The sequence below is a fragment of the Zeus faber genome (genome assembly GCF_960531495.2).
Source record: "Zeus faber genome assembly, chromosome: 8".
NCBI lineage: Eukaryota > Metazoa > Chordata > Actinopteri > Zeiformes > Zeidae > Zeus > Zeus faber.
The window spans coordinates 17,005,457-17,019,386 of record NC_137195.1 but is presented as its reverse complement, the minus strand read 5'-3'; the positions used below and the strand labels follow the sequence as shown (position 1 = coordinate 17,019,386).

At 44.8% G+C, this 13,930-nt stretch overlaps 1 protein-coding gene across 2 annotated transcripts; it reads left to right on the top strand.

Moving 5' to 3' along the window:
* The first annotated feature begins 220 nt into the window (after nt 1–220).
* On the top strand, nt 221–9,740 carry psmc4 (proteasome 26S subunit, ATPase 4). Of its 2 annotated transcripts, none has more exons than XM_080005570.1 (11): nt 221–259; nt 935–1,033; nt 2,666–2,852; nt 4,347–4,493; nt 5,034–5,143; nt 5,510–5,603; nt 6,059–6,226; nt 7,002–7,078; nt 8,055–8,223; nt 9,039–9,094; nt 9,185–9,740. In XM_080005570.1, exons 1-11 carry the CDS (start codon nt 227–229, stop codon nt 9,296–9,298), a joined length of 1,254 nt encoding a protein of 417 aa, XP_079861696.1. In that variant the 5' UTR covers nt 221–226; the 3' UTR covers nt 9,299–9,740. The 2 variants fall into 2 exon arrangements, with proteins under 2 accessions (XP_079861696.1, XP_079861697.1); XM_080005571.1 differs by having other exon boundaries at nt 244–337.
* The last annotated feature ends 4,190 nt before the right edge of the window (nt 9,741–13,930 follow it).

Genomic DNA, 13,930 nt, shown 5'->3' with positions numbered 1-13,930 from the left:
ATTATTATTATGATGTGCCGCGCCATGGGTAAATACGTGGTACGTGTTCATGCAATTATGAGCTAAAACAATACGAAGAGAAAGTAAATTATTGAATAAAATACGCTGTCGTTACTGTCATTGTAGTTACTGGACGTGGTCAGCGCAGCCATGGCGCCACAAACTCAATTACCCATACGCCCCCCGTGCGCATTACGTCAGCGTCAGTTACGTAGGAAAATCCAACATGGAGGACATCCTAGCTGTGGAGAAGAACCCGGTACGACCAAGGAAAAAAAGGATTGAGTGAAATCTGGGGATATTTTGTGCCAACGCCGTTTTTCTGTGGCGATTTTGGGTGAAAACGTTTGGCAATGTGTTGCATTTGTTCTGCCTTTTGGCGACTGTTATCTCAAGGATTACTGTGATCTAAATGCGCCGATTCATTCCCAGTGTACTCGGTGCATTTGCCGTGTCATGCTAGTTTGATGCGTTTAGCTCGATCCTGACCAGGCTCCTGGAAATTACTTTCTTTTCTTGTGTTTTTACTGCATTACTCTATATCCAATGTACGGGGATTTTATGTTGGTGTATCATTTGCTAGCGCTGCTTGAATCGCTTGGAAATAACTCCTTGTATTTATTATCTACTTTAGCTTATCTAGCTAATGCTAGCTAGCTACCAGACAAACTGAGTGTTCAACCTGTGTTACTGCTAAATACTTTATTCCTCCCCGGAGGGAAATTGCGGCGTTACAGCAGCACACGTCAAAACAATGGACAACAGTAATCAAGTAATTCGAATAAAAAAAGTGATAATATACACTAAACCGAAATTATAACGGTAAGCAATAAACAAACCCTCGTGCGTAAATGGCCATTCTCTTAAAAAGAGTTGTTGAGGAACAGTACATCCCAAAGTGCAGTTGGGAATGATTGTTGTCATCTCATCACAGGAAGACGTACCAACCATGCTGATCTCCAGACCTCAGACCGGCCTGTCCTTCCTGGCCCCAGAACCAGAGGATCTAGAGGACCTTTACAGCAGATACAAGGTCTGTTGAGGTATCATGATGGGTGCTGGCCATATATACTACACAGCGCTTTTGTGTGTGTGTGTGTGTGTGTGTGTGTGTGTGTGTGTGTGTGTGTGTGTGTGTGTGTGTGTGTGTGTGTGGTGTGTGCGTGCCTGCGTCTTAAGGCTGACAACTCATCAAAGACTTAAAACAGCTAACTTTTGTTATACAAATCACATTTATATAGTGTCATGCCCTTGATTTTGGTTTGTTTGGTGGGGAATACCACCGGTTTTCTTTCCTAAAATGGCCAAAACTATTCACCCTGAGTTATTAGGTATTTCATAGAACCAATTCCTACTGTTCTCTGTATCTGAGAACGGGGTAACCAGGCTAGTTCACGCTCTCCTTTTAAAGAGATTGAGGTAAAATTGAAAATAAAAAGATTTGGGAGGCTCTGACGGATGACGCATCACCAAAGTACTCTGTACTACACCTTTTTTTTTCAAGCATGTCCGCAAGAGAGCCTAATTAAAATCAGGTGAAGATCTCAATTCCATTTGAAATGCCGTGACTTGATATGATATGCTTTTCCAGGCCAATGAGCTATATTAGACACAAAAAAACGATGTATTTCACACGAGAAAATATATTATAGATAGGCTTGGGCCGATTTACGATTAAATCGTCTATTGGCGATTGACTCCATCGATCGCGATTGACATTGATGACAATCGATTTTTAGTTTGTTTTTTTTCATCTGAGAATTGAAATGATGTGAGTGCAGTTTATTTTATTTCCTTAGTTTCTCACTTGTATGGAAAATGAAAAACGTAAACCTATAGCTGGAGTGGAGTTTTTTTAATTTCTCCTCCAGACAGCGGTGCACACCAGCTCCCGTGGCTGTCTTTTTATTTTAGACCTATTTATTTATTTTTGTTTGTTTCCTACATGTATGAAACAACAGTTTTAAACACAACTGTGTTAAGGGACTTTCCAAGTCCTTACTCCTTACTGTTCCAACAAACCTTTGTGTCCTCACTGTCAGGATGCAATCTCCCTGTTGCTTTCAGTTGCTATGGTGTCTTAATGTTGTTACAACTGGATGTTTTTGTGCAAATACTTGTAAATAATAAATCCTGCACTTCTGGAACGTGGAGACGGCGTTTGCAACATTACATTACACTACACATTACATACGCTATGCGTGAGTGATCGGTGTTTGGAACTTTGCACGACTGCCCAAGCCTAATAGATGACACATAACATATCAGTTTAGCGTTAATGTCTTAGTGTTTCTTAACCTGGTGTGTCTTACCAGGAATTGGCACACAGCTCCAGGTTCCACAGCTTATTGCGTACACTACTGACCTGCCTTGTTGTTGTTTTTGGAGAGGGAGCAGATTGTGGCGACACTGAGCATGCATTAACAGTGGCAGTATGGTATTGGTGGTGGTAATTAGTGCTGGAGGGTAGCCATCACTCAAGAATTCACATTTGTTAAAGTTGCAAATGTTGGCTTTTATTTTTTTCATCTACCAACTGATTATTCCAATTTATTCTATGATATTTACTTGATGGATTATTCAGTTATTCGTCCCACCCCTAGATGCCCCGACCTCGGTCTCTGCCGTGTTCTCACTATCCACTGTCATTGTTGTTTGGTTGCAGAAGCTGCAACAGGAGCTTGAGTTCCTGGAGGTGCAGGAGGAGTACATCAAAGATGAACAGAAGAACCTGAAAAAAGAGTTCCTCCATGCACAGGAGGAGGTGAAGAGAATACAGAGCATTCCTCTAGTCATTGGACAGTTCCTGGAGGCTGTGGACCAGAACACTGCCATCGTCGGTTCCACCACAGGTACAGTTAGGGGGGAAAATCAAAGTTAACCCTTGCAACATAATTCCCGTTTTCATATTCACATTATTAAAGGGATCATTAAAACATCTAAATAATATAGAATCATTTTTAAAGAGGACTGATATTTAATCGTTAGGTTTGTTTGGCTTTATTAAAAAGTCACATTTTTATAGGGCTGCCCCCTAAATGTTGAAGAGTCATCAGTTGGAAACTAGTCAGTCGACTAAGATTCTTCAAGTTGAGCAGGCTTTTTTTTTTTTCCTTGTCAGTGTGCATTACAATAACATGATATAAAAGAAGCTTACAAAATGCACAGGGATAATATTTCAATGAGGAATTTTAAATAAGGGTAATCATAAATATATTTTTATGTGGGAATCGAACACAGCTCTCTGTGCGCCTCGATCGCCCTGCCCCGTTCCTCCAAATAAAACATCTAAAAACAGTTGGGGCGGGGCACGACTCATAGACTGGTTAAGATTATTTTATCTCTTTCATATTAAATCCCTTTTAACTGAGAAAGGAGCACATGGACACTGTATAAGTACACGCAGTGAATCATGTATAGGGATAATGTGAAGTCGCCTGTAAATCTGGGTGTTCAACCATTTACAGGAAGCCCTTCCACTTACCAGAAAAGCTTTTACCTTAATTCAATCACATCAAAAAGCTCCTGCAATTTTGTTATAGTGCATTCCAAGTAACAAGGCCCAGAGCACCAGGTTTTTTTTTTTTTACCCAGTGCAGGCCATTGATGTAAAATGACTGCTAGAAAATGTAGGTACTTGGGTCAAAATGGCGCCGTCTCAGTGTAGCATAGTGAATAGAATTGGACCCTGTCCTTGAAAAATAGGCGGTACTATTTCAAAGCTATACGGTTGTTTAGAAAACTAGCTCTGCTCTCCAACCGTGAATAGTGAAGCAAAATACAGAAACCTATTTATATCATCTACTCTTGCCTCATGACTCACTGCAAACCACCTTTTTTTTTTGTTGTTTTTTTTTCAATATATATATATTTTTTGTGGAGCTGTATGAATTCAGCTGAGGTCACACAGCTAAAATGAGTGTCCTCCACTTTGCGCTCTTCCGCACAACACAGCCAAAGCATGTTTATTAGTGCGCAATGCTACAAATTTGTGTCAAGACTTCACCAAAGTACAATTCTATGTAAAGGCAATGTATCACTGCAAATTGATTTGGCTATCAGGCTCAAATCTACTGGTTGCCAAGATTCTCTTGAAATGAACGAAATTTGGAGCTCAATATCGCTGTGAATGAATGCTGGTGTGAACCGAACGGTAGTCTCTGCAGAGCTAAAAGACACAAAGATACACTAGTTGAACCCGGTACTCTCCATGTAGACTTTATTGATGGGGGAGAGCTTCCAGCACACATAATGACACCGCAGGGATGGACATCACCATAAATCTTGATGGGCGAGGATTTTTCTTTCTGCAAAATTGACTTATATTCCAACACACCTTCTGTTAGGCTCAAATTACTACGTGCGCATCCTGAGCACCATTGACAGAGAGCTGCTGAAACCCAACGCCTCGGTGGCGCTGCACAAGCACAGCAATGCCCTGGTGGACGTGCTCCCCCCTGAGGCCGACAGCAGCATCATGATGCTCACCTCAGGTAATACGCTCTCAGCGGTTTCCTGAAAAATCTGAAATTGTACTTTTTTTTCTCTCTCTCTCTCTCAAATGTATTATCGTAATCCAATTTCACCTGAATGTCTTCACAGTACAATGTTTTACTTGATTAAACTTTCTTATTGTCAACATAACCTATGAAAAGACTAAAGCCTACTATGCTTTTCTCTCCCACTCAATATTCTGAGATACTCCCCTACTCTTATTTAATTCAGCTAAGACAACAATTTATTGATCCCTGGAGGGAAATTCAGGCGCTACGGCAACAAAAACAGTGGAGCCCAGAAAAAGAAAATTTGCAATTCGCTTACGATAACACATTTGTGCACATCTATCTACACATGTATTGCTGACGGTGGCTAGATGTCCCAACTTGTTGGGAGGAAAAATGCAATGTAGGATTTGCTCTTTTTAATCAATAGGAATGTAAACAATTACGTTGGCCTTATTCTATAATCTGTTGTTTACTAGTAGCATGACTGTCCAGAGATACCAAAAAATATGCACTCTTTTGTGTCACTAGACCAAAAGCCAGATGTGATGTATGCTGATATTGGTGGCATGGACATCCAGAAACAGGAAGTGAGAGAAGCTGTGGAGCTGCCCCTGACACACTTCGAGCTCTACAAACAGGTCTGTTCCAGTGGTTTCATAACGGTGTAGCTATTGGAAAGTAAAAGGCTGAGAGTACCAGAGATAAGGTTTTCCAGCCTTTCCACCGTTTCACAAAGATTTTACTATCCTTGAATATGCTGCCTAACTGTCGCTCACATTAAAATATTGTTTATTACAGATCCTACCTAGTGTATGTAAATACCTTTCTTAAAATTGGCTATTTTTTACATTTTACTGTTTGTTCTGTGCGAACCAGAGTCAAATTCCTTGCATGCGTCAGCATAGTTGGCCAATAAAGCCTGATTTTGATTCTATGCTGAGTCACACCGCAACACCTGAGCCATATCTTTATATCCAACTAACCAATGCGATGTTTTCCCCCAGATTGGCATCGACCCACCCAGGGGTGTCCTGATGTACGGCCCCCCAGGCTGTGGAAAGACCATGCTGGCTAAGGCTGTAGCACATCACACTACAGGTAAGCCTCCCATCTGAGAACTGCTCTCACCCCCCCATCGAGATTGTTAAATTGCTGTTAGTGAAACATTACATAAACATCAGCATTAGTGCAAAGTTGTTTTCACCAAAATATGAATGTGTAGTCAACAGAATTCACAGAAGTCTTCCTATGGATGTAAAAATGTATATATATTTTTACTTCTGAGCCACTATTTCAATTGGATTTTTTGGAATATGAGTCCTTGTAGTTCTGAATACATTTAGGTAGGGGGGGGGGGGGGGGGTGTGTGTGTGTGTGTGTGTGTGTGTGTGTGTGTGTGTGTGTGTGTGTGTGTGTGTGTGTGTGTGTGTGTGTGTGCAATGAGGAATTATAAACGAGGGGAATCATAAATATATGTTATTATGTATTTGTTTGTTTGTTTGATATATTATGTGTGAATCGCCCGGCTCGATTTTGGTTTCCTTCCTTTGCAGCTGCTTTTATCCGCGTGGTCGGCTCAGAGTTTGTCCAGAAGTACTTGGGTGAAGGGCCACGTATGGTGCGAGATGTGTTCAGGCTGGCCAAAGAGAACGCACCGGCCATCATCTTCATTGACGAGATAGATGCCATCGCCACAAAGCGTTTTGATGCGCAGACTGGAGGTACTGCTTCATTATTTCTCGGGCTGCCCCCTGAAAGTCAGCGAGTCGAGTCACCAGTGGCCAGCCCGTCAGTCATCTGAGAATATTCAAGTCGAGAAGCTTTTTTAAATTTTTTAAATTTTTTTGTCATTGAGTGTGTCTTACAATAACACCATAAAACAGAATCTTACAAAATGCACAGGGAAAACATTTCAAAGAGGTATTATAAATAAGGGGATTCATAAATATATTTTTACGGGATTCGTCTACGTCCGGACACAGACGCGAACACGGCATGGTTTTGTCCCGTACAGTTCCATGCCCCCGCCCCTCCCAATCATGGTTTCCTGATGTAGCTCCCTGAAAAGCAAGACGGCACTTACTTGCTCAAGAATTCGTACATCATTTTTTTCAGACCAATATTAATTGTCCCTCACGGGTAATATATAATTTTTAAGTTGTTTGTCTTCGGCGATGAAGGAACAATTGTTACCTGTGCATACAACGTAACCTCTTTACAAGACAGCGGGTTTTTATTTTCTTCCCAAGATGAAATCTTGTTTTTCTAGCAAACCGTCTGGTTTCACAGCTGTGGGCCTTGGCTGTGATGTGTTTACATTTTTGCTGCTGAGCACTTGTCGAGGCGCTTTTGTTTCATAATTAACTGTTTAACTGTCCCCTGGAGCGCCTGCTGCCTCGGCCATCTTGTAGCTCCAGCTCTCTGACCAGCAACCATCCATCCCCCCCCCCCCCCCCCCCCCCCCCCCCGTCCGCTGGCTCTGTTTGTTCCCTGCAGCCGACAGAGAGGTGCAGAGAATCCTACTGGAGCTGCTCAATCAGATGGACGGCTTCGACCAGAACGTCAACGTCAAGGTGAGCCGAGTCAGCGGTTTGCTGCACAGTCTGGACGCTCAGTCTGACTCCCAGTCTCTGAGCTGGCTCCTATCCGTGGTCATGCAACTCGGACGTCCCTCTATCCCACTTATTCATTCAGTCTGTTTATCCATCCATCCGTTCGTTCATTCATTCATTCATCCTGCCCCACCCGTTCAACATTTTGTTAATCCATTCAGCTCAGGAAGCGCTCCAAAGGTTTATTGAAAAATTATTTTCCCACATTAAGTTTGCTTTTTACACACGTTCTTGGATTCAGTGCAGCTTGCTCGTACAACAAAGGCTTTTTGTCATTAAAGAGATCGTCTTAATGCTGGCAGGAATTTTTTTTTTATATTTGGACTCGTGTTTCATGGGCACTTTGCAAATGATTCTGATCATTTTATGGTCGAGCAGATGATGATACACTTACTGTTACGATGACATCCTCAATCCCTTTTCTTAAATGTAATAAATACAATTTCATGTGTTCTTTAATGGACGGATTGAACTGATTTAATGCAGTTGATTACTGTTGGTATTGGCAGCTATACAGTTACTAAATCTTCACAGGGTCATGAAAAGCTTTAAATCATTTTGAATCATTAACCTCATGATCCAAATCTCTTGCTATGATCTCATTTCCCATAATTGACACGGCAAGATTCAAGCACAGTGTAAAACACTTAAGGGCTGAGTGGCAAACTTTACCCAAATTGTTTCCTTGGTGTATGTAATATTTCCCAATTATTGTTGTTCAAATATATCTTTTTTTTGTATTGATTGTAATCAATTGCTAATTCAATGAATTTGCAATTCTTAAAAATAGTTTTATTTTGGGTCGGGGTGAGGGGGACGATGGGTTGTCTGTGTGCTGTCCGGAGGGGAGGAGTGGTTTGCCGCTGCACTTAGCGCTTTTGTGCCGATCAGGTGGAGGCAGCTTCACTGAAGGAGAGACCTCTACTGTTTCCCTCAGGTGATCATGGCAACCAACCGAGCAGACACACTGGACCCCGCCCTGCTGCGTCCGGGACGACTTGACAGGAAGATCGAATTCCCCCTGCCTGACCGTAGGCAGAAACGACTCATCTTCTCCACCATCACCAGCAAGATGAACCTGTCTGAGGAGGTGGACCTGGAGGACTGTATCCTTACTGCTTCAAGGACCCACTGAATGAACCTTGTTGGCCTCTGTTCTGTGCACCTGGGAAATGAGAAAGTCACCAAAATAAGTCATTTTGTTTGAGTGAAGTTGTAAGATTTTTACACCCGGGTTTCAGTCCTGGGACAAATGACCCTGCAGTAATCACAGGTGTTTATCGCCTCCGGCTCCGGTCACCAGTGATGCAGACATCACACCCGGGTCGAATGCTAATTTTTGACCCTTTACCGGTGCAATGTGACGCACAGGAGTATCCCTGTATCGTTAGATCATTTCATATCCCATTTAGAATCCAAAATGAGAAGTTAATGACATTTTCCCCACATGCGGGACCATGCCCCCCCGCTGGGCTCGGAGCCACTCCAGCACCGCCCCAAGCCCGTCTCTCAAACCCGGGCAGCGTCTCCGCTACTCGCCGCCTCAAGCCTCGTGCGTGCGCTGCGGATGCGGGTTTGGATACTGCATGCTGCTTGACTGTTTTTTCTCAATCGCACTGGAACCATGACACACCCCTTTTGCGGTGTTCGTGACACCAAACGTGACACACCAGGGCTCACCTGCATTAAAAAAAAAAAAAAAAAAAAGAAATAAAAAATGGGTATACCCACTAATTCGGTTTATCAAATTTGTCCAACAAAGGCGTGCTAGGTTGAGCGAAGACTTCCTACATGCATTCAGCAAAGAATTAATGCCCGGCCATTATTGGTTGTTAGTCAAATCACACTCCAGGAACAGCGATTAGTGGTTATCTGGTCCTGTTGTTATGTTGTCACGGGGATATCCTTGACGACTGTGTAGATGTGGCTCGACCAGACAAGATCTCAGGGGCGGACATCAACTCCATCTGCCAGGAGGTGAGTTGGAATTCAAACAAAAAACGTGTAAATTGTACATAGAATTTGTTTGGACTGATGTGTTTCCCCCACCCTCTCCCTCTCTCTCAGGCGGGCATGTTGGCGGTGCGTGAGAACCGGTACATCGTTCTGGCCAAAGACTTTGAAAAGGCTTACAAGACTGTCATCAAGAAGGATGAACAAGAGCATGAGTTCTACAAGTAGACCTGAATTACCACCAGTTACCCCCCCCCCCAGACACACACACACACACCTCTTTAAAAAAACAAAAACAACAAAGCAAGTTGTTCAGACACAATGTAGCCAGTTTTGGCTTCATGCATTTGTGTTTTTACGGTGTATCTATTTGTGGACGCCCCAGGCCCTGAGTCAGCTTTGACCTTGGACGTTATTTACTCCCACACAGGGGCCAGCGGCCACTTTGGGCCTTGGAGTCCAGCCTTGACAGCACACACACACACACACACACACACACACACACACACACACATCCACACACAGTGATGGAGTGTATCTTACGGTGTCTATGGAGGTTCCTGAGTACTTCTGACCTGTCTGTAGTTAGAATATTAGCGAAAGTTTGTATCTGTATGTACTCGCTTGATGAAAGACAAAAAAATCCATTAAAGACCCACTGTTATTTTTCCTTCCTGCGTTGAAACATGGTTATTTTTGACCCAGGAGTAGTTGAATTGTCCAACGAAATGAGCATCACAGTTATGACAAGTGTAATTTGATTACTAAAAGAGGTGATTATGGACGACGCTCCCAGCAAGTCGTGTGACTGAGGAATAGCATCAATTACAATGGTCCTTACTTGCACTATTTTATGGGTGTGTTTTGAAAGTGGAATTTGTCATAAATTGCTTTTTTCCACTCGGAACATCTGCTCTTGGCCCTTAATGTATAGGCGATGCGTAGGTAGGTAGGTGATGATTTAGCGCAGTGTCGGGGAACCTTTTTCCTGTTTGGGATTAATACATATAAATGTGATGCAGCAATGCAGCAAAAACATTACTGAAAAAAATCTGAAGAGATTCGTAGATCATTTGGGTTGAAACGTTACTTGTATTTAGAACACATCTCATTGTGTATTTAAAACACAGATTCCAACAATTTTTGTTTTTTTTGTTTTTGTGAAGCGGTATTTTATATCCTCTCCGAATCGGCCCAAGATTCAAAGCAGCTCAGGTTGTAGTTCACCCGACGGACCGCAAGGTGGAGCAAGGTAGCACATGAAATGCCGCGTTGTGCCGGGTGGGACAGTTCCCCAGCGGGTTGCGTGACATCAATGATCGGGCATAAAAAAAAAAAAAAGATAATTTATTTGGACGATGTGCTCTTGATTAGAAATATTTACCCGCTTTCTCCTACGTTTTCCTCTGGGTCGGTGATTGGAAGGGGGCAAGGCTGCTCTTTCGGGCATTTGGACATTTCAGAAAACATTAGATTCAGTTTTATATTTGGAATCTGCGGCTCAAGCCAGATGTCTCACAAAATATTATTATATGAAAATATGTATGTGTCTGTATATATAATGTGTAAATGGCAGCGCTTGTTTTTTTTACCTTAAAACAAGACAGACCGTTTTAAAAAAACAAACCATGTTAAATTCAACAATTAAAACATTTTAAATAAATATGTTATTGTCAATATGTCAGTATCACTTTCATGACGCATGGTTGTCAACTTTGTGTCCTCTTGTAGTCAGCGTCGGGCCCCATGCTGTCAAATTCGAATTGTTGTGTTATTTTATGACTTTTTACACCAATACATTCATCCAGAAATAAGGTTTTTCACTTGAAACATTTGGACGTTTCTCTGTATGTTTTTCATTGGAAAACTGGTTTTTATTTCGACTCTGGTTTCAGGGGAAACTTTTTGGTGTTCTTGGTTTCAGTGTAACCGGGGATCCTTTGAGTGACGTTCTCGGGGGGAACCCGTGGTTTTGGGGTGACGTTTTCGGAGGGAAACGGATTTATTTTCGGTGATGTTGTTTATTTATTTGAACAGTTTTGCGTGTGAACGTGGATATTAATCCGTGATGCCTGTGTGACGCTTTCGGGGGCTTCGGGGCGGTTTGTCCGGCTCCGTCGGTGCTGCGTTCAGGGGGGAGGGCGGAGGGCGGAGAGAACGGTTCGGGCTGCCGCACTTACTTCCAGTCCGCTCCTCCGCCACCGGGGGAGGTCCCGTCTCGCCACGCCACGAGTTGCGGATCCCACCTATAAACGCAACGAAATAAACCCCGATAGCGGCCGTAACCGACGGGGTACGGACGGCAAAAAAAGAGACCCGGGCCAGACCGGTAAGTCGACCTAACAACAACACAAAACCATCACACTGTGCGGCTTGGCGCTAGCTAGCTAACTGGCTAATGAGTTTTCTGAGGGAGCTTGGAGGATTTCGTCCTCCGGCTCCACCTCGATGTCGAGGGGACCGTCGTTTTCTTTCGAATGTAGTTCCACGCGTCGTCGTCCTCCCGAGTGTCGTGCTCGGCGGGCGGATTTTCGCAAACGCGCCGGAGTTGCGCAAAAGTTGCGAACGGGCGTTCGTTCAATGCTGCGTTCGAGTCGCGTTGGAAGTGACGGCACGGTGGGTCCGCCGTCCTATCCCGTGCGATGTCGGCGCTTGCGGGACCTCGTCCGAAAGTCGTTCCAGCACCAGGGGCGGGGGCGGGCCGGCGAATTTTTGGATTATTAACAAGTTGTTATTAACCCGTTTTACCAAAAAACGGTCTACACCGAAGGCCAGCGGGGTGAGGTCAATTATCTTGAATCAAACAACCGAGTGGTGTTTCATATATTACACACACCGGCTTCTGCGCGTTGATGTCAGTGTTTGTATAATATTAGTATTGTTATGCGCTTCATCCCGAGGCTACTCAAACTGTCTTCCAGATGTAAGCTCTCTTCCTCGTTGATGCGGTCAGTTGGAAGGGACGTGGCGCAAAAGTCGAAACTCTTTTGATTCGTTACACGAGCCGTATTGACCGCTTAAAAGCCGACGCCGACGGTGTTTTCGAGTGGGGGTGGCTCGCAACTCCCACAGGAGCCCCGAGCGCAGCGTTCGAACGCCGGCGAATGTGGCGCTGGCTTTCGAGAGCTGAAACTCTGAAATCGATGCACCGCTGACATGGGTTGGGTTATCGTCCGTCGTGTTTGTTTGTTTGTTTGTTTGTTTGTTTGTTTTTTTTGCGTTATCCTCGCGAAAACGTTTGCCCGCCTGAGTTAGACCCTTCTGCGCCTCAATGTTGAGTCCAGGGGAGGGAGGGAGGGCGGCCCGAGTGGTCCAAAACAAAAGGCCGCCGGCCGCGCGACCCTCCCCCCGCCGCATCGGCAGGTCGCCGCGGTCCATCCTTGAACCCCGCCAGGGGAGGTCGGATTGGTGGACTTTACCATCTCCAAAAGGAGAGGCGGCCGGCTGATAGCCTTATCAGAGAGCACTTCTGATGTTGTCATGCCCCTTTGAATGATGTCTCACCTACACAGGTAGGTTTCCATAGTGTGTGAACAACACAACCAGGCAGTAAGGCACAACAACCGTCGGTCCTTGTCGGTGCTCAGAACGCACGGGAAACCAGGACGAACCCACATAAACAAACCCTTTCCACGCATTCGTATTTGCTTTCACATCTGACTTGGCCTTCTGCATTTCCGCAACGTGCGTGTGTGTGTGCGTGCGTGTGTTATCACGGGGAAGCGAGGACACAGTCCTTCAGAGTGGCTGGACCAACCCCAGTTGGCATTGCCACGTTATCGGGCGTAGATTTGGCCCCCGAAAGGGTTTCCCCCATCGAAGAGCCTAGCTTCTTCCACAGGCGTCGTTCCCAGCCGCCCCCACACTCTAAATGAGCGAAGCCTTTGGTTGGTTTCCTTGCTGAGTCATTTGTTTCCCATAGATCCTGTTGCCCTGGTTTGTTGTGAGCGTTCCCTGGGGTTTGGTTCGCCTTTATCCGGAGTCTCTCTCTCTCTCTCTCTCTCCCTCTCTCTCTTGCTCGATCGCTCAGCCTGTCCCCGTTGGTGTCGGGCCCTAGAGACGAGTACCAGCTGGACCCATGATAAGTGGCCGAGTGCGATAGAGGGGTTGCCATGGCGAGGCTTTGGCGCCCGTCGCTGCGCATGCACCCGTCTTTGAATGTGGGTTGTTTTTGTTTTTTTTTGCACACGAATGTCTCCTGGTTGCGCTCTGCGCGTGGGAGCGTGGCCCCGCCGGGGGGGGGCGTCAAGGTGACCGTCTTGTGCTTTTGAACCCCCACAACAGCCCGGTGCCCCCAGAGTCGGATCGTGGGAAGAGTAGAGCTGGGCATCAAAATTTGGTACTTGTGTGGTATCGAATGAATTGTCTACAAACTGGTATGGAACTCTTAAGGTTCGATTTGAGTTTTTTTTATTATTTTGAAGCAATGCCCATACCTATTTACCCATGATCCAACTCCCTGGTCTCCCCCAGTCAGTGCGTGAGGTTGCAGCCAGGACTTAGCCCACGGGGAGCGTTCAGGGGAATTTCTACCAGATCCTGAAGTCCTGGGAGTGCAGTTTGGTCCACCCCTGAGCCCTTGGCAGCTACGTGGAGAATGAGCCTCCTGCTGCGCAAAACATCGCACGTTATTATGCATCTGCGAATGCTTGAGGTGTTGACCCCGAGCCGCTTGCCAGCCGACGATACCGTGGATCAGTGAAATGAGCCTCACCCGAGATCCACATAACAACCTGATCACATTCCCACCCGTAGTTAGGTACTGTGTTACACGTAGTATTCAACCACAGGTAACAATATTATCATTTGATAATCTTTTATGTCACAATTTTATCGATAATATATATTTCTAAATGTTTT